The sequence below is a fragment of the Bombina bombina genome, chromosome 6 (assembly GCF_027579735.1).
Source record: "Bombina bombina isolate aBomBom1 chromosome 6, aBomBom1.pri, whole genome shotgun sequence".
Lineage (NCBI taxonomy): Eukaryota > Metazoa > Chordata > Amphibia > Anura > Bombinatoridae > Bombina > Bombina bombina.
Window position 1 is genome coordinate 912,155,076 of NC_069504.1, and position 21,941 is coordinate 912,177,016.

The following is a 21,941-nucleotide window of genomic DNA, read 5'->3' on the forward strand; positions in this document are numbered from 1 at the left end:
AGTCTAGAAGCCCCAATATCGGTTGAGGAGATCAAATTAGCCATAAAAACACTCAAAACAGGAAAATCCCCAGGCCCTGATGGCCTTAGTAACACATATTACACAACCTTCCGAGAGACACTAACCCCACACCTGCTAGCATACTTCCAAAGCATAGATACTGACAAGCCCTTCCCTCCCATAGCCCTACAAGCCAACATTTCGTTAATTCCAAAGCCCAACAAATCTCCCCTATCTATATCAAATTACAGACCAATTTCCTTACTGAATTCAGACATTAAGATTTTTGCCAAAATCATTGCTAATAGACTCAATCTCATTCTACCCACAATTATACATCGTGACCAAGTTGGCTTTGTACCATATCGAGAAGCTAGAGACAACACGGTGCGTAACTTACACTTGTTGTGGCACGCTAAGACAAACCGTATTCCAACACTATGGATTTCCACTGACGCAGAAAAGGCCTTCCACAGAGTCGGATGGCCTTTTCTACATGCAACCTTACAGGCCTTTGGATTTGGCAATAAAATATTGCAAATGATCTTTGCGTTATATAACAAACCTAACGCCAGAATAACACTTAACGGAATCCTTTCTCCCTCATTTCAGATATCCAATGGTACTAGGCAGGGTTGCCCCTTGTCCCCCCTGCTTTTTACATGCCTCATTGAGACATTAGCCATTAAAATCAGGTCCAATAATAATATCCAGGGCCTGAAAGTAGGAGGGGAGGAGTACAAATTATCACTTTTTGCAGATGATGTCCTTTTTACTGTGACATCTCCAGTGGAATCCATTCCCCATATCCTTAAGGAACTAGAGACATTTCACAATCTAGCGAACTATAAAATTAACCAAAATAAATCTGAGATGCTAGGGGTAGCTATTGACTCCTCAACTGAAGACCTAATCACTAAAAATTGCCCATTTAAATGGAGTAAAGAATCAATAAAATATTTAGGGATCCATCTATCTAGTAACTCTGACCTATTGTATAGGCTGAATTACTTGAATATAAGAAATGATTTAATACGAGATCTTTCATCCTGGACCAGGAAACGTCTATCTTGGCTGGGAAGGATAAACACAATCAAAATGAATATCTTCCCCAGACTGCTTTACATTATGCAGACCCTCCCGATCCAACTCCCTAATACATACATCCCACAAATGCAACGGCTATTCAGTTCGTTCATTTGGAATAGACGCCCTCCTAGGATTAATAAACTCACAATGTCCTGCTCTACCTCACAGGGAGGTTTGGGTGTCCCGAACATCGATTCATATCGTAGATCTATATTCCTCCAAAGGATACTCGATTGGAGAATCCATAGGGAACATAAAAGATGGGTCTCTTTGGAAGAGGCACTCAGCCCAAACCTACACCTTCCCACCATATGCTGGAACCCAGGTTTTCAGATACTTCATAGACGAATCGATAACCCCATTACCCTAGAAACTCTAAGAACTTGGGACTCATCCAACAAGACGAATCCATATATCTCATCCTGCCCAAGCCCCCTGACATCACTTCTACATAACAAAGAGTTTTCATTGCTTACCTTTACTGAAGGAATGAGAACCCAATACACAGACTCGGACATTCAACTCCTGACTTTAAGCACCAATGACCGATTAAAATCTCAAAAGGAACTTATTGAAACGGGTCACGATTGGGCCAATAATTGGTTCACATATAGAAAGGTTCACCACTATATCACCACACATCAACAGCATTTAAATATGTTACGACCTCTAACTAACATTGAGAAACTTTTCATGTCGACCCCACCAATCAAACATAGTCTTTCATACATCAATAACATCATCTCCCAGGCACCCCCTGGTAACTTACCCCGCTCTATGGAGATGTGGGAGAGGGAACTAGGGACCACCATTACACCTCAGACAGCGACAAATATCTTTTACAATACTAAATCGACCTCCATGTCGGCAGCAATTAAAGAACTCAATTATAAAATATTACATGGATGGTACCTAACACCCAAAAGACTTCATAGACTTTTCTCACATACCAACAACCACTGTTGGAGATGCGGACATGTGGGCAGTGGCATGGGTCACATGTGGTGGTGGTGCTCTCAGATAAATTCTCTATGGAGGACAATAATCTTGGAAATAGAACATATCTTTCAAATAACCATCCCTTTAGACCCCCTTGTCTGGTTACTAAATAAATCATTTAAACTGTCTCAATCTCATTTCAAGCATCTGTTAAAAATCATGATAAACAGCCTGAAAGTCCTGATAGCTCAAAACTGGAGATCACCATGGATCCCCACACTAACTATGTGGCGTAATAAGGTTACAGATCTAATAGAACTAGAAGAATATGGCTTCATGGTAAAGGATAAAAGAGAACAATTCATAGAAGTGCGGATAACATGGGAGAACTATATCAAGTCTATAGAGCCCATACATGATCCACTCGATATAGCTGCAAGCCATTAAGCCAATTAAATCAACTATTCTTAATTAGACACAACCATGATTTCTAGAAATTGACACAGGTAGACGTTACTATATGAAGAGACAAGTATAGAGGTATCTTTAGTCTTATTTTATTTTTATTAGTTTATTTTGTTAAAAATGTTATAACAAGAATCTTTGATACAGGATAATTATTTGGAAATTTGCAATGTAAGATTGAACATTTGACTGGCATTATAACATTCCTGTTTATTTTTTTTTTTCTTGTTCATATTGTCAATCTTTATGTATCATTGATTCTTAATAAAAATACTTTGAAAAAAATAAAAAAAAAATAAAGCTGAGCCAAAATAAGTAAAAAAAAAAACCTTGCCAAGTAATTAAGGGAAAATGCAAGCAAGCTCTAATTAACCCTTAAGTCTCTATAACTATCTCATGTAAAACGTGCCTGTAGATTGACCCTGTTGCTAATAAAGTTGCCCCTGAATGTACCCTTAACCATATAAGGATAAACTAAGTCCCAAAAGATATCCACTTGAGGGTTAACCTCAAAAGTGTTGTCCTTCAGTCCCTAGAAGGCAAAAGGACAGATAACAGTTACTAAGGTGTGACCGGTACTTCACTCCCTGTCAGGGACCTGTAGTAATAGAAAGAACAGAGTAACCAACCCTGGCTTTCTGCAGAGGGGTAGCAAAAGTGTTAGAAGTAAAGCAAAAACCACCTCGTCGCCCTTCCAACTGCTAAAAACCACAGCTGCGCCACAGCTAATAAGTGCGTGTTAATGAAAACTGCCCATATGAAGTACCCTGCGAGCAGAAAGTCTTTAACACACCTAACACTGTTAAAATAAAGCTGAGCCAAAATAAGTAAAAAAAAAAACCTTGCCAAGTAATTAAGGGGAAATGCAAGCAAGCTCTAATTAACCCTTAAGTCTCTATAACTATCTCATGTAAAACGTGCCTGTAGATTGACCCTGTTGCTAATAAAGTTGCCCCTGAATGTACCCTTAACCATATAAGGATAAACTGAGTCCCAAAAGATATCCACTTGAGGGTTAACCTCAAAAGTGTTGTCCTTCAGTCCCTAGAAGGCAAAAGGACAGATAACAGTTACTAAGGTGTGACCGATACTTCACTCCCTGTCAGGGACCTGTAGTAATAGAAAGAACAGAGTAACCAACCCTGGCTTTCTGCAGAGGGGTAGCAAAAGTGTTAGAAGTAAAGCAAAAACCACCTTGTCGCCCTTCCAACTGCTAAAAACCACCATTATTCTTACTAAAGAGATTGACATGGACACAGCTAGACCCCAATCCTTGCTTTTAGGGAAAAGTACCCATAAAAGGATTAAATATCTTCAGACACCGTCTTCGCACATCCTACATTGACAGAGGCAAAAAGAATGACTAGAGATTATGGCTAAGAGAAGTTACACTTAACAGCTTTGCTGGGGTGCTCTTTGCCTCCTCCAGGCTTTTTAATTATTTAAAACATTTTTTTATCAAAAATTACTATTTTTTCCTGTTAATAAGTCAATATCTTCTCTGCCTGTGTCTTTGATTTGTGTTCTAAAATGCAAATAATAGTCTAATAACTATCTGATTACAACACTGTACTATTGTTCTGAGGGTACTATGTATACACAAGTATTAACAATGATATAAAACTACCGTTATGTTGCATTTATAATCAGTATTTTGTATGGCATGTAAATATTGTCTAAACTACATAAGATATTGTTGTTTACACTTGGTTCCATCCCCTCTTTAATCTTTCCCATTTTACAGATGTAAACATTCCAAAATCCAAACTATTGCAAAAAGGAAATTTATGCTTACCTGATAAATTGATTTCTTCTACGATACGACGAGTCCACGGATTCATCCTTACTTGTGGGATATTATCCTCCAGCTAACAGGAAGCGGCAAAGAGCACCACAGCAGAGCTGTATATATAGCTCCTCCCTTCTCTCCACCCCCAGTCATTCGACCGAAGGTATAGGAAGAGAAAAGAAAAGCTAAAAGGTGCAGAGGTGACTGAAGTTTTGAAAACAAAAATATAATCTGTCTAAAATGACAGGGAGGGCCGTGGACTCGTCGTATCGTAGAATAAATCAATTTATCAGGTAAGCATAAATTTCCTTTTCTTCTACTAGATACGACAAGTCCACGGATTCATCCTTACTTGTGGGGTACAATACCAAAGCAACAGGACACGGATGAACGGGAGGGACAAGACAGATACCTAAATGGAAGGCACCACTGCTTGAAGAACTTTTCTCCCAAAAATAGCCTCCGAAGAAGCAAAAGTATCAAATTTGGAAAATTTGGAAAAGGTATGAAGGGAGGACCAAGTCGCAGCCTTACAAATCTGTTCAACAGAAGCATCGTTTTTAAAAGCCCATGTAGAAGCCACCGGTCTAGTAGAATGAGCCGTAATTTTTTCAGGAGGCTGCTGTCCAGCAGTCTCGTATGCCAAGAGGATGATGCTTTTCAGCCAAAAAGAAAGAGAGGTAGCCGTAGCTTTTTGACCCCTACGCTTTCCAGAATAAACAATGAATAGAGAAGATGTTTGAGGGAAAACCTTGGTCGCTTGTAAGTAAAACTTCAAGGCACGAACCACGTCCAAGTTATGTAACAGACGTTCCTTTTTAGGATTAGGACACAAGGAAAGAACAACAATTTCCTGATTAATATTCTTATTTGAAACAACCTTGGGGAGGAATCCAGGTTTAGTACGCAAAACCACCTTATCAGAATAGAATATAAGATAAGGCGAATCACATTGTAACGCAGAAAGTTCAGAAACCCTTCGAGCAGAAGAGATAGCAACTAAGAACAAAACTTTCCAAGATTAAATCCATGGAATGCATGGGTTCAAACGGAACCCCTTGAAGAACATTGAGAACTAAATTCAAACTCCATAGCAGAGCAATAGGTTTAAACACAGGCTTGATTCTGATTAAAGCCTGACAAAAAGACTGAACGTCTGGGACATCCGCCAGACGCTTGTGTAGTAAAATTGACAAAGCAGAAATTTGTGCCTTTAAGAAACTAGCTGATAATCCCTTCTCCAATCCTTTTTGGAGAAAGGATACCATCCTAGGAATCCTAACCCTACTCCATGAGTAGCCCTTGGATTCGCACCAATAAAGATATTTACGCCATATCTTATGGTAAATTTTTCTAGCGACAAGCTTTCGAGCCTGAATCAAAGTATCAATGACCGACTCAGAGAATCCCCGCTTAGATAAAATCAAGCGTTCAATCTCCAGGCAGTCAGCTGCAGAGAATTTAGATTCGGATGTTGGAACGGACCTTGGATGAGAAGGTCCTGTCTCAATGGCAGTTTCCACGGTGGCAGAGATGACATGTCCACTAGATCTGCATACCAAGTCCTGCGTGGCCACGCAGGCGCTCTCAGGATTACTGAAGCTCTCTCCTGTTTGATTCTTGCAATCAGAGGAGGTAGGAGAGGAAATGGAGGAAACACATAAGCCAGGTTGAACGACCAAGGTACTGCTAGAGCATCTATCAGTACAGCTTGGGGATCCCTTGACCTGTACCCATAATGAGGAAGTTTGGCATTCTGAGGAGATGCCATCAGATCCAATTCCGGTGTGCCCCATTGATGAATCAATGCTGCAAACACCTCCGGATGGAGCTCCCACTCCCTCGGATGAAAAGTCTGACAACTTAGAAAATCTGCTTCCCAGTTCTCTACTCCTGGGATATAGATTGCCGATAGGTGGCAAGAGTGAGTCTCCGCCCATCAGATTATCTTTGAAACCTCTATCATCGCTAGAGAACTCTTTGTTCCCCCTTGATGATTGATATATGCTACAGTCGTGATATTGTCTGACTGGAATCTTATGAATTTGGCTAAAGCCAACTGAGGGCCACGCCTGAAGCGCATTGAATATTGCTCTCAGTTCCAGAATATTGATAGGTAGAAGAGACTCCTGAGTCCAAACACCCTGAGCCTTCAGGGAATTCCAGACTGCACCCCAGCCCAAAAGGCTGGCGTCCGTCGTCACTATAACCCATGCTGGTCTGCGGAAGCACAGACCCTGGGACAGATGATCCTGTGACAACCACCAAAGAAGAGAGTCTCTGGTCTCTTGATCCAGATTTATCTGAGGAGATAAATTCGCGTAATCCCCATTCCACTGTCTGAGCATGCACAGCTGCAGTGGCCTGAGATGAAAGCGTGCAAACGGAACAATGTCCATTGCCGCTACCATTAATCCAATGACCTCCATACACTGAGCCACTGATAGCCGAAGAAGGGACTGAAGCGCCCGGCAAGTATTTAGAATCTTTGACTTTCTGACCTCCGTCAGAAATATTTTCATGTCTACCGAGTCTATCAGAGTTCCCAAGAATGGAACTCTTGTTAGTGGAACAAGTGAACTCTTTTCTATATTCACTTTCCAACCGTGAGTTCTTAGAAAAGCCAACAGGATGTCCGTGTGAGATTTGGTTAGATGGTAAATTGATGCCTGAATCAAAATATCGTCCAGATAGGGCGCCACTGCTATGCCCCACGGCCTTAGAACCGCCAGAAGGGACCCTAGCACCTTTGTGAAGATTCTGGGAGCTGTGGCCAACCCGAAAGGAAGGGCCACGAACTGATAGTGTTTGTCCAGAAAGGCGAACCTGAGAAACTGATGATGATCCTTGTGGATAGGAATGTGAAGATAAGCATCCTTTAAGTCCACGGTGGTCATATATTGACCCTCCTGGATCATTGGCAAAATTGTTCGTATGGTCTCCATCTTGAACGATGGGACTCTGAGAATTTTGTTTAGACATTTGAGATCTAAAATCGGTCTGAAGGTTCCCTCTTTTTTGGGAACCATGAACAGATTTGAGTAAAACCCCTGTCCCTGTTCTAGTTTTGGAACTGGACAAATTACACCCATGGTATAGAGGTCTTTTACACAGCATAAGAATGCCTCTCTTTTTGTCTGGTCTACAGACAAACGTGAAAGATGAAATCTCCTTCTTGGGAGAAAATCCTTGAATTCTAGTCGATACCCCTGGGTCACAATTTCTAGTGCCCAGGGATCCTGAACATCCCTTGCCCAAGCCTGAGCGAAGAGAGAAAGTCTGCCCCCTACTAAATCCGGTCCCGGATTGGGGGCTGCTCCTTCATGCTGTCTTGGTAGCAGCAGCGGGCTTCTTAACTTGTTTACCTTTATTCCAAGTCTGGTTCGGTCTCCAGACTGGCTTGGATTGAGCAAAATTCCCCTCCTGCTTTGTGGCGGAGGAGGAAGTAGAGGGTCCACCTTTAAAGTTTCGAAAGGAACGAAAATTATTTTGTTTAGCCCTCATCTTAACGTCTTGTCCTGAGGCAGGGCATGGCCTTTACCTCCAGTAATGTCGGAAATTATTTCCTTTAGTTCAGGCCCGAATAGCGTCTTACCTTTAAAAGGAATAGCTAAAAGCTTAGATTTTGATGACACATCAGCAGACCAAGACTTAAGCAATAACACTCTAAGCGCTAAATGGCAAAACCTGCATTTTTTTGCCGCTAATTTAGCCATTTGAAAAGCGGCATCGGTAATAAAAGAATTAGCTAGCTTGAGATCCTTAATTCTATCCAAAATATCATCTAATGGGGTCTCAACCTTAAGAGACTCCTCTAGAGCCTCGAACCAAAAAGCTGCTGCAGTAGTAACTGGAACAATGCACGCTATAGGTTGTAGAAGCAAACCCTGATGAATAAACAATTTCTTTAAATACCCTCTAATTTTTTTATCCATAGGATCTTTGAAAGCACAACTGTCCTCAATAGGTATAGTTGTACGCTTAGCCAGAGTAGAAATAGCTCCCTCCACCTTAGGGACCGTTTGCCAGGAATCCCGAATGGTGTCAGATATGGTAAACATTTTCTTAAAAGTAGGAGGGGGAGAGAACGGAATGCCTGGTCTATCCCATTCCTTAGTAACAATGTCCGAAATTCTTTTAGGGAATGGAAAAACATTAGTGTAAGAAGGCACCTCTAGATATTTATCCATCTTACACAATTTCTCTGGTGGTATTACAATAGGGTCACAATCATCCAGAGTCGATAAAACCTCCCGGAGTAACAGGCGGAGGTGTTCAAGCTTAAATTTAAAGGCCGTCACGTCCGAGTCTGTTTGAGGGAACGGAAATGGCCAATAAAGCATCAGAGGGCTCAGCATTTACCCTAATACCGGACCTACTGCGCTTACCCTGTAAACCTGGCAGTTTAGATAATACCTCTGTAAGGGTAGTAGACATAACTGCAGCCATATCATGCAGAGTAAAAGAATTAGATGCACTAGAAGTACTTGGAGTCACTTGAGTGGGCGTTAAAGGTTGTGACACTTGGGGAGAATTGGATGGCATAACCTGATTCTCTTCAGACTGAGAATCATCCTTAGACATACTTTTATCACCTAAAATATGTTCTTTGCAATGTAAGACCCTTTCAGTACATGAGGGACACAGTGTAAGTGAGGGTTCCACAATGGCTTCTAAACACATAGAGCATTGACTTTCCTCAATGTCAGACATGTTGAACAGGCTAGTAATAACCACAAAAAGTCTTGAAAACACTTTATTTAATGAAAACAACAATTTGAAAAACGGTACTGCGCCTTTAAGAAGTAAAAAAGCGCACAATTTTTACAAATCTGCTTTAAAATGTTATAACTCTGACAATTTTAGCATATATGTGTCTTATCTTGTAACCTAAGATTGCACCACAAGTAAGGGATAAATTAACCCTCTATGAGAAAAACGTTACCCAAAAACGTTATAAAAAATAGATTACCAACCCCCTGCACCTCGCTACAGCTCTGCTGTGGCGCCTACCTGCCCTCAGGGGTCTGAGAAATCACACTATAACTTCGTTAGGCTAGGTCTTCAGTTTGGGCCCACCGGAGCTGGAGCCTGCTGCCTTCATATGAAAATCAACTGCGCATCTGAGGCACGAAAATTAGGCCCCGCCCATCCTATGCGATGTCTCTCTGCCTAGCAAAAACCGCAGTAAAGCGGTATCGGAACTAGCCATGTGGGTTTTTTGTATCCCCAAATAAAACATATAAGCCATGTGAAACCCTCCAGTACCATTGAACATAAAAAATGTTTCATCATAAAAAACGTTAAGTTGCCAGTGTCAACCATGCTGCCATTCCTTTGCTGCATTTTAGCCCATACACAATAATATACAGGTCCCAGTAATACCCCTTCATATATGTAGGATTACTGCTTACCCCTTCCCTCATGGGAACTATGTCAGCCAGTTCTGAAATACCACAGTCTCTCCAAAAATAAATGACTGAACATACTTCAATGCTTGTAGTATGAAAAACGTTCCCCACACTGAAGCTTCTCAAGTATTCCTCAGCCATTCTGTGGGAACTCCTCTGGATCTTAGTGACAACTGCTAAGGTCATCAACCTCGAGGCAGAAATATTCTTCCATCTACTGCCTGAGGAAAATAAAAACTATCATTTTAACACCTCTTTCACTTTACCTCTTCCTATTACTAGTATAGGCAAAGAGAATGACTGGGGGTGGAGAGAAGGGAGGAGCTATATATACAGCTCTGCTGTGGTGCTCTTTGCCACTTCCTGTTAGCAGGAGGATAATATCCCACAAGTAAGGATGAATCCGTGGACTCGTCGTATCTAGTAGAATAAATCTAAACTTTTCCAGGTCCCAAACAGTTTGGATAAAGGGTTGTTTACCAGTAATATTAGTCAAATTATATGGAAGACATCAATAGTTTATCATTCAAAAAAACCTGTTCATGAAACGAACGTCTTTGGGCAAAAAAATATTTTCCACAATTTCTAAACTGATAGGGCTAGATTACGAGTGGTGTGCTAACTGTAGCGCAAGTGTGGCTCTCTAGAGCGTCTTCAGTCTCTTTAGCCTCACCAGTCCTTATGTTATTAAATACTATTCACATATGTCAGTTACGAGTTAAAGACCATGATACCCAAATGTTGAAACACTTGAAAGTGATGCAGCAAAGCTGTAAAAAGCTAACTAGAAAATATCACCTGAACATCTCTATGTAAAAAAGGAAGATATTTTATCTCAAAATGTCCTAAGTATTCACACCCCATTGTAAAGAATTTTAAGCAGCAAATCAGTATGCCTGGTCCAGGACATGCAAGGGAGCGTGCCTCATGCATACTCATGTTATTTCCCTATTCAGTTTAAGGAAGTTTACTATGAAATCTCACGAGAGTTAAGTGAAATCTCATGAGATCACAGTAAAAGAGTTCATGACCTCAGCACTGATGATGCTGATTAGCTGCTGTTCATTTCTTCCTTTTTTTTACCTGCAGCTAAAGTATAACTTTTTTTTACACAGCACTTACTCTGTTGAGCTGAGGAAGTTGTGAAGTAAAATATGTTCCTTTTTTACATAGAAATTCTCAGGTGATATTTTCCTGTCAGCTTTTTACAGTTATGCTGCATCAATTTCAGTGATTTAGCTGAGCATACGAGTATTATGTCCCTTTAAGCTTAATCATAATCAACTAAGCTGCATCTAGTTTCATTATGGAGGATACCAACATCACAAAAATGCTTTCAAAACCTTAAAGAAAGAAAAATTTCAAATGAAAAAAGCTTCATCTATAAAACATATGCCAAAAAGGAAAACTTAAAAAAAAAAACATAGTCATCTATGATAAAATATACAGACTGATTGTATCAGTAATAAAACCTACTGTGCATTGTAATTAACAGTATTTGTTATATCTAATAAATAAGGTATATCCACATGGATTGGGTCCTTTTTCATAATTTTATATATTGTATGTTAACATTCTATATACTGGAGTAAACATTCCATTTTCTTTCTTTTTTTTTTGCCTACACTGTTTTCTTCTTAGTAAAACAGCAGCTTTTTTTTCTGGTTTATAAATTTTTATTTCTTTTTACATTTTTACCATTAGTGGCACTCTCTTATTTGCTTCTAAGATCTTTAATAGAGCAAGACACAACCGTGAGACAATATACTTCACAGGAGCAGTACAGTCTTTGGGGATTCTGCACAATGGGCTAAGAGACAGGTGAAAAATCCTGACAGCGCCTCTAGAAGACCTCAGATTACCTACGTTCTAGCCAGCGAGACTACAGATAACATAACAAAAACAGACATGCAATATTTTACAAATACAAACATGTACATAGCCTATTTGCAAAGTTGTAATTATTGTGGATTTTTTTGCTAGCTGGTCTTGTTTGATATGTGAGATTTCATGTACTGGGCACATCATACAACTATCTATGTTAATGGCAGCTATCCCTACTATTGAAAGGCGGGAAAAGATAGGTGAAGTAAAGCTCTACAGCAGCAGAAGCACTCTACATGTTTCTATAGCAGGAGAGGACTGGAAGATCTGGAAATATGACAGGAAGTACTCTAAATGTGTTTCTATAGCAGGGTAGAACAACTAGAATCTTGTCTCTTAGAAAATAATATTCCATGAGTAGAAGAAGAAGAGACCAGAGGGCAGTCTAGTAACTCCTAGAAATAGTCTAGGGAAATTCGCCTGCCCAAATTAGTTCAAGACAAGCATACCACTAATGATAACATGGTAAGTTACCAAAAGGAAACATAGGGCATAAAATTGAAGGGGAGGCAGAGCTGTTCAGGGATGCATACAATGTATGCTAACTTTTTATGTTTCTCTCCTTTTGTCATACCATTGAACCCAATTAGCATGCAAGTCTAAGAGCCCATCTGACCTGTAGATCACCTATATGTAAGGAAATCTACAACAGTTGGCAACTCTTGCCAGGACATTTTTACTTCTTATAGATGTTACTTTTGCATGTTATACCTGTATTTAGAATGCGGTGTAATCTCTACAAACAAATTATAATAATAACAAATAATTAATAATAATAATAATCCTAGTGACACAAGGCTTTAAATAAACCAGTAAGATTAATATTATAATAGAAAAGCATGAAATAAAAATAAAGGGGAAATTATATGTAAAAAGATAATTATATCTATATATATAATTATATTTAAACATTTAAAACAAATCCTGGATAAATAATGTTATTCATAACTGCTGTTTCTAGAAAAAAAAAATCTCAAAAGTTTTATTTCCATTTAAAATTATATTATAGGTAACCCAAATTCCATTAACAAACTACATAATGTTTTTGCAAATCATGAAAGTTTTACCTTTTCCATAATCATGTCATACATGAGAGTAATCACCCGGACATACAACATTTCTGCATTTTTCCCTTTGAATACATTTTTCAGTATCTGAAGTCCACCCAGCTTTAGGAACTGCTGTTGTGCATACGGGAATTGACGAAGCAATGCAGATAAAGCGAAAAGAGCCTGTAAAATATACATAAGCTGTTGATGGCTGAATGCTGCTTGATTTGTAAAAACTGATAACTGAACTCTGTTTTATACAGACAAATCATCTTCAACAGACCATGTGCTTACTGCAGATAACATTAGTATTACAGTTTGTCTTTATCAGATGGGTAAAAAAAATAGAATCCACAAAGTGATTGTTAAATTAAGTTCTACAATTTGCTATTGAAGCTAGTTTCACATATACCAGCTTTTTCCATCTATTAGGACACTGAATATATACATTTCCTTGCAAATACTTAGGTGTATGAGTGATTATGCAGCTCTGGAAGTTTCATGAGATTTGACTTTGGAGGAAAAAAAACACGTTATTAGCTTACAGGAAATTAACTATAACTCCACATTTTAACATGTTTCACATAGGTGGTCTGTTAACTTTAATCTGAGAAGTCTCTGTAACAAATGTAAGGATATGAAAACAAAACTTACTTAAATTGTGGAATTCTTTTCAATTAGGGGCCCTATGATACATTTCTACATTTGGGGAGAACAGCTACGTCTTTATAGTTGCTTCCCCCGTAAAATAATGCCAGCGTTGTAAGACAATTGCATTTGCTATCCAACACATGTAAGAACAGTTGAAGCCTCTTTAGGAATAGGGAAATAAATTAAGGTTTGTATACTCCTATGTTACAAGAAAACATAAATGTATGCTTACCTTATAAATTATTTTCTTTCAGAATGACAATAGTCCATAGGGCTGCATAACATGTAGAATATATTTCCCGCCACTAGGAGAAGGCCAAGAACCGACACAAGAGCTTAAATTCTCTATCACCTCTCCTCAGTTTAATGCATAGCCGACCAGAGAATAGGAAACTGATAGGTAGGAAATAAAAAAGCCAGGTCTATAGAGGTGCAAATTTAAACTGTTGCCCCAAAAATTTAAATGGGGATTGCCTATGGACTATCATCATTCAGAAAGAAAATAATTTATCATCAGGTAAGTATAAATTATGTTTTCTTTCGTATAATGATGGTAATCCATAGGGCTCCATAACGTGGGATTAATACCCAAGCAGATAGTCCATGTTACAGGAAGGTTTGGACAATTTTCAGGCAGTTCCTATTTATCAGACTCTGTGGCTTGAATGACTTTCCTGCCAAAAGCTGCTTGTATGGAAGGACCAAAAACATAAAAGCAGTAAAATTTTGAAAAGGTATGCAGAGCAGACCATGTTGCAGCTTTGCAAGTCCGCTTCAAAGATGCATCATTTTGAAAGCTCAGGAATTTCTAATTGATTTTGTAGAATGGGCTGTAATACATTAAGGTGGCAAATTTCTCAGCACCAAAAAGGCCTTGTAATTACCTGTTTGAGCCAAGAGGCCAAAACGACAGTAGTAGCCTCCTGCACTTTACGAGTCCCTGATTAGTGAACAAACAAGCTGGAAGATTGTCTGAATTCCTTAGTAGCTTAAAGATAGAACTTCAATGCTCTGACTACATCAAGATTATGTAAAAGTGGTTCCTTAGAATTAGCAGGATCTGGAAACAAAGGAGGAACAAGAATCTAATGATTAATATTTTTAAAAGAATAAAATCAAATTTAGTATGAAGTACAGCTTTATCTTTGTGAAAAACAAAAAATGGAGAATCACAGGACAAAGCTGATAACTCAAACTCTCCTAGCTGAGGAGATTGCTAACAAGAAAAGCACTTTCTAAGATAAAAGCTTGAGATCAATGGAATGCATTGGTTCAAATGGAGGACCTAGCAAACAGAAAGAGAAATAGGTCTCACATCTGGCCTAATTCTTAATTTTAACTTGTTTTCATCTGTACTTCCCTGAGATATTCTTTTAGAGATGGAGTATTTTGATACTTGGCTTGGAGTATAGAGCTAGCGCCAGAATATCTCTTCTGTGTTGTATCTAATTATTACTAGCGCCTGGACAAAATTCTGAACATCAGGAGCTTAGCTAACTTTCTATGAAAGAGAACAGATATAGCAGAAACAGACTTAAACCTATGCTAGAAATAGGTACAGAGCCTTCTACACTAAATCAGTTAACTCCTCTGACACCTAATGGAACTGTAGTGGCTATGCAGTAACAAACAAAGTTAAAGACTGAACCCTCAGTTAGCCCCCTGGCAGCTCCTGCATGTGTACTCACCTCCCTCCAGTGACAGGACTGAGGATTTTAGACAAAAAAATGGAAAACTGCAGGCCAAAGGCTCCTGAACTGCTTTCCTGCTCTGTAGCAGCACTGGAGTGAAAACGAAACACTGCAAAACTGTGGGAATAGTGCCTCAAAGTACACTAAAAAGAAAGATTTTGCACAAAACACTCAAAATATCCCCAAATCGCAAATAAATTGAGTCCTTGCGAAATCGAATGGTTCCCTATTAAACTGCTAACTGCACAGAGCAGTTAGCGGTTTCCTTAAAGGGCCATGCACTCATTTTCCTGAAGTGCAAAAAATAAGTCAACAGAGCTGCCAGGGGGCTATAAAAGGCATCAGTCTTAGCTGGTTGTGTCCCTGGTAAGTATAGGGCAAACAGATACCTGGAAAAAGAAAAAAGGTGTGTCAGGAGGAGAGCAGGCTAAGTCCCTTGGCTATGCTATACCTGTGTCAGAGTAGCTACTAATGGCCTCTGGGCTGTGTGTGTGATGTGGTATCTTGACCTAGGCAGCACCCCTCCACCGGCTTACTTACCAAGCTGCAGCAGTATCCAGTAGAGAGCCCATCCAGTGCTGGTAAGTGTACTGCAGAGGAAATATCTGTATCCCACAGGGGGAGTTAAGGACAGGTCCCTGTGATGCCTGAGGGTAGTTATGGCTGAAGTCCCATAGGAAAATACTGTGCAAATAACAGGGTAATCCTATGTCCCTGTATCATTCAGCTGCTGTGAAATCTTTGTGAATGATATGTATCAGGGATAAGGGTTTCACATTGGTCTGAGCTCCCAAACATTAATCCATAAGCAAGTAGTTTTAACGCCTCTTTTCTCTAACTTCTCCTGAAAGGCCAAGAAGAACAACTGAGGAGAGACAGGAGGTGGGAGGGAATTTAAGCCCTTTTTGGGTTCTTCTCCTCCTCCTGGTGGCAGGAATTATATCCCACATGTTATGGAGCCCTATGGACTATCATCATTATATGAAAGAAAGGAGGATTCCCTAACTCTTGTAACTTTGTCCTAGACAGCTTTTGTTTCCATGATAATTAACAGATTAGTCACCTAGAGCCTGAAACTGGAGATATATATCATGCCTATGTTCGCATGGGCACCCTAACTCCCAGCAGAGAGCGAGATGCCACCCATAGATTATAATGAAGAATCTCACAGGGAACCCCTGGCTTTGAAAACAACATTTTTGTAAAGCAAACACAAATCAATTTGCGATGTTCTGAGCATACTTTAACATGCATTCACATCAAATTGTGCACACATATCAGTCTGTGTTAGTGCAATAAATGAATTGCATATGTTAAGACATACTGACAGCTTATGTGATTTTGAATGCATATTGTAATTATGATTTTGTTTTATTTAATCGAGCACTATAGTGTAATATATATGTCTCTTCTTTGCATACAGTAATATAGATTACACCCCTTTAGTGTGATACACAGCTTTCAATTACATAATAAAAAAAATAAAAAAAATGTACTGGCCCATAGTCTTTTCATCTTTCTATTAAATGAAAATAAGATTTCAAAACAGGGGACATATAGACAATTTTGGGGATGTTATGGTCTCTTTTAGATAAATCTACTTTCTACAAAGAAGAGCATGAAATGTAGAGAGGGGTGTGTGAAACGTGCAAGCTGTAGATTGAAATTGTTATTCATTATACAAAGTATATTTGTATGACCCACAAACTTCATTATAAGATCAAGCCTCGTTTTTGCAAAATGGGATCTATTTTTTTTAGGAGATGTGTATACATTAGAATCCAACCCTCCATATATGAAATCATTCTGGCATAAATTATTATGGCCAGCACTTGCACGATATTCCTCATGAGAAAAATTGCCACCACTCCCATTTTAAGACAGGGCCCTATGCCCCTGTAAGTGTGTGTGAGATAAAAAGCTTCTGTGAAAAAAATAATAATATCCTTTGTGTATATTGGTGTATCTACAATATATGTCTCTATCAAATAATTTATGTATATAAATATATACGATGTGATTTCAGTGCTCGAGCACTGCATATTCTATGACATCGACAATTATAGAAGGATAACATTTTAACTACATAAATATTATTTTGGAGCAGTAAGGATACGCCTCTAAATTATGATCTTTAATTGGACAATTATTTTTGAATTTATATTACCTTCTTTTTCACTGATGGCTCATTGTCCATAGCTAAAACAACTAAAAGTTTCTGAAGTGCTCCACCCTCAAAAGCTGCCACTTGAACCTTGGGATTACTGAAAAAAAAAAGTAATAATCAATTCATTTTTTTTATGCTTCAATATTTGTAAATAATAAATCCATCATTTGAAGTTAGATAATAATCAGTAAAATATTTTTTAAAAAAACTATTGTAAAAGGCTTGCATTTCATACATCTTTTAGGTTGATCAAGATATATTCAAATGTGTGCTTTTCTTCTTTTACAATATAATAAACTAGTGTTACATAAATAAGAGCTGTACAATGCAAAGCTATACAGTGAAGGGTTTGACAAATCCTGGAAGCCAGGTATCCATGGCTCCTAAAATTCTAAGTTCCAAATTAATAGAATACCTCTACATTTGCTCAAAGTGTTCTTCACAGAAAATCTTGCCAGCTAGGTGGCATTATGAAGTAGCTGTGTGGCATTGTGAAGTAGTTTTGTGGGGGCAGTGTAATACTTTTGAATATTACGTCCTGGGGGAGATCACTGTAAGATAATTCCCTGGCTACTAAAATTTTTTTGCTGGCTCACCAATATTGTCAACAGCTACAAAATGTTTCAAACAATTGTGGAACTCTTGTCTAAATAATGTAGCTCCTCTATTTTTCATCACTTGAACAATTACATCTCCAAGAGCAAATCTGATATAAGTGATAATTTTCTGATTAAAAATATTTGTTTTTGTAAAATATTTGTTTTTATTGAATCAGTAAATTTATCACTTTATCTTACCATTTATTACAATTATATTAATGATATTTATTAAAGTTAAAAGTCAGAGGCATTATATTTTATTACTGAGATTGTATTTAAGGTTGCTTTTGCAGTCTGCATAGAATTTAATATATGGCTATAATGGAGGATTTTTCCAAGGTCAATTACATAACCGCTGCTGTTACTTTGTGACTTCCCAACATATCAGCAGGAAAAGGGATTACTTCTAGTAAGCATTGTGCTGCAAAAAAACAATATCATAATCATTAGTGGTAAAGGTTAGTTATTAGTCACAATGGACAAATATTTCTAATGAATATGATAAATAATTCAGTAACTAATATTTTTTGTTTTAATACATTCATGCATTATAACACTGTACTAAATAACTTCTACCAATGTACTAAATTACTAAAACCAAAGACTTTGTCTGTTTAAAGGGCATCAAACTCCAAGCATACTGTTTTGTGCGACCCAACATACTATTTTAATGTATTTTACAATATTGAGTATGTTAAAATGGACAGCACACAATAGCATTTTATGTCCCTTTTTAGTGATGTTTTCAACATATATTTTGACATTGTTTCAAAAACAAAACAGTATTATTGGTACTGACAGTAACATAAATAAAAAGAGAAACGATAACTTAAAAATGCCAGAGGGGTTAATGCTTTCACAGCCTCCTAGCAATATTAGAGTGAACTTACTGTACTCCTAAAAGGCACAATGCTATAGGCATTGCATTTTACAGCTATCTGAATTAATGTGACTGAATAAATCAACATTCACTGTTTAAATGCTTACTGTGATTTCTGTGCTAACATACTCTATCCCAGATTTCAGCACTGCAAAATATTTTTTAAGCTTAAAAACCTCTATGCAAGACCCAACATAATGAGGGGTACAAAGTACCATAATACATTTTGTACAAAGCAGCACATGTTTTGCATTAGCTTGAACCTTCATTATATTTTTATTCTGTTTATTTAGCTGCAGATCCCATATTTTACATGTTGACAGAATACATTGATACTTTACAAATCATAACACAAATTCTGATTAGTAAGCTTATGCAAAATATGTTCCCATCTCATTAAGTTATAGATTTTGTGAGAATGCAAGTGAGATGTTAATTCAAAATATAATAGCTTCATTTGACTCAATTTATGGTGACAAAAAGTTTCATTTTGCCATTTGAAAACTTATATTTAGTAATAATGTAACGTATGCCAGGTTCTGAAGGTTAACACGCTATTTAACATTCCAGAACCACTGCAGTAGGTGCAATAACTTACATTAAGAATCATGAATACTGTCCTTAGTTGATCTCAGGAGACCTTAATTTTATTTAAAAGAGGTACAGAAAGATAAAGGCTGTGTATACCAAGCTGATCTCTGCCATAGAGACATTTTCCATCCATTTAAACTAAATGGGTCAAAGCTTGAAGTCTAAAACATATTTTCTTTGAGGCAGTTTTCAATCATTTTTTCAAATGCACCTTTAAACGTTTGTGAAGTTTAAAGGCCTTTTATAATGCATTTGGAAAAGAATAGAACTAAAATGCATAACAGTTAGTATTGTTAAAGGGACATGAAACCCCAAAATTTTCTTTCATGATTCAGATAGAGAATACAATTGTAAACAACTTTCCCCATCAAGATGGATAAACCTAAAGAAACAATACATTGTATAACAAGTCATTGGAAACATTCATGGAAAAACAATTTTATAGAATACTGTCCCCTTAATGACAAACTTTGTATAAAAACTATTTTATAGTATACTGTTCCTTTAATTGCAAATGTTATTTAAAAAAAATAGGGTTTTTTTTTCTAAAGGATTGATCAACTCCTATGTTCAACATATAGTTAAAGGGACATAATACTCATATGCTAAATCACTTTAAACTGATGCAGTATAACTGTAAAAAGCTGACAGGAAAATATCACCTGAGCATCTCTATGTAAAAAAGGAAGATATTTTACCTCACAATTTCCTCAACTCAGCAGAGTAAGTTTTGTGTAAAAAGTTATACTCAGCTGCAGGTAAAAAAAAAAAAAAATGAAGAAATGAACAGCAGCCAATAAGCATCAACAGTGCTGAGGTCATTAACTCTTTTACTGTGATCTCATGAGATTTCATTGTAAACTTCCTTACACTGAATAGGGAAAGAAGATGTGCACGAAAGATCGTTCCTTCCGCTGTCCCGGGACAGACATACTGATTTGTTGCTTAGAAGTCCTTTACAATGGGATGTGGCTACTGAGGAACTTTTGAGGTAAAATATCTTTCTTTTTTACATAGAGATGTTCAGGTGATATTTTCTAGTCAGCTTTTTACAGCTATACCGCATCACTTTCAAGTGTTTAAACATTTGGGTATTATGGCCCTTTAAAGTCAGCTTGAGAGCAGCAATGCACTACCCTGAAGTAACTTAAAGGGAGATGAAGCCCCCATTTTTCTTTCATGATTCAGATAAAGAATGCAATTTTAAACGTTTTAGTTTTCTATTATCGAATTTACTTCATTCCCTTAGTATCCTTTGTTGAAGAAGAAGCAATGCACTACTTGGAGCTAGCAAACACACTGGGTGAGCCAATAACATGAAGCATATATGTGCAGCAACCAATCAGCAGCTCCTGAGCCTACCTAGTAATCCTTATGAACAATGAATATCTAGAGAAGAAAACTCATTAGAGGATAGAAGTAAATTATAATGTTAGTTAAAATCACAGTAAATCAGTATAGAAAAAAAATGTGTTTCATATCCCTTTAAAGTCCAATAGAGAATGCAATTTTAAGACATTTTCCTATTTACGTCTATAATCAAATTTACTTTGTTCTCATGGTATCCTATGTTAAAACCATATATAAGGTATATACGTTTGTGAAGTAATGCTTGTGTGATAGTAAGTTGTAGGTGCTTATCCAGTAAGTAGCTAAGCATAGAGGAGAGTGATCTCCAAATGGTTTGTATTTCCACACATGTGTGAAGTTCTTAAAGGAGTCAGGTACCATCTAAATATTGTTTTTAGGGAATTCTCTTTTAGGTCTGAACTCAATAGACCCCTAGAGGCCAAAATGAATATATTGTCCCATGTTTCTTTGTCTATGGAGAGCTCTAGCTCCGTTTCCCATTTAAGTATAATTGTTTGTAGAGCTATATATAACCTAGTTATAGTGTGTTTAGGTTTGGTACGTTCTGCACAAATAAGTTCTAAAATGGTTTTAGTTTTGCATGTAATTGTCTTGAGATATTTGTTTAGGGAGGAGAATGAATGGAGGTATAAATACCAATGAATCTTAATAGGGGATAGTTTTTCCTGCAGTTGGGAAAACATCATTATTTTATTTTATATTAAAAGATCTGCCACGCGATACAAGCCTTTATTTTCCCATTGAGCTATTTCTCTCCGGAATTCCCTCATCAACAAGTATCTGATTGGCATTACAGTACATCTGACTGGCCGCAATCCTTTTTTCAAAGCAAATTGAGACCAGATATAACTAGTGATTTCTGTCACAGGAGACCCAAACATCCCTGGTTGACAAGTTGAGGATTTGTTGTCCCAAATAATTGCATAATTTGTGTCCCATCCCCCCAAATCTGTCTTAATTTTAATCAAACTGGCTTCCTTTTCTGATCTACAAATTAAAGCAACTTGAGCCAATCTAGCAGTTCTATAGTACTCTATTAAGTTATGTACTCCCAAGCCTCCCAAGGATCTATGTTTTGTCATTATTATATTAGTTATATTTTTCCCTCTAATAATTGTCAAAATTTCAGAATGTATAGCTGCTAATTCAGGGTATATAATTTTAATTGGAAGGGCTATGAAAAGATACAAAAGACACGGTAATATATCTTGATCACGGACATCTGCCCCAGCTAAGAGAAGTTACATCTTCTGCATTTTTGAAGATCTTTTCTAATAGACTTGTAGGGTTCAATTTATCAAGTTCCGTATGGAGCTTGATGCACTGTGTTTCCGGCGAGCCTTCATGCTCGCCAGAAACAGAAGT

General features: G+C 37.6%; 1 protein-coding gene across 3 annotated transcripts in view; it reads right to left on the reverse strand.

Moving 5' to 3' along the window:
• The window catches only part of SIL1 (SIL1 nucleotide exchange factor), a 330,998-nt gene that overhangs the window by 12,725 nt on the left and 296,332 nt on the right, over window positions 1-21,941 (reverse strand). For all 3 annotated transcript variants that reach the window (XM_053718549.1, XM_053718550.1, XM_053718548.1), the window contains 2 exons: window positions 17,136-17,232; window positions 12,645-12,809 (listed from right to left, as the gene is read on the reverse strand). In XM_053718549.1, the coding sequence (XP_053574524.1) occupies window positions 12,645-12,809; window positions 17,136-17,232 (262 nt within the window). The remainder of the gene's footprint in view (window positions 1-12,644; window positions 12,810-17,135; window positions 17,233-21,941) is intronic.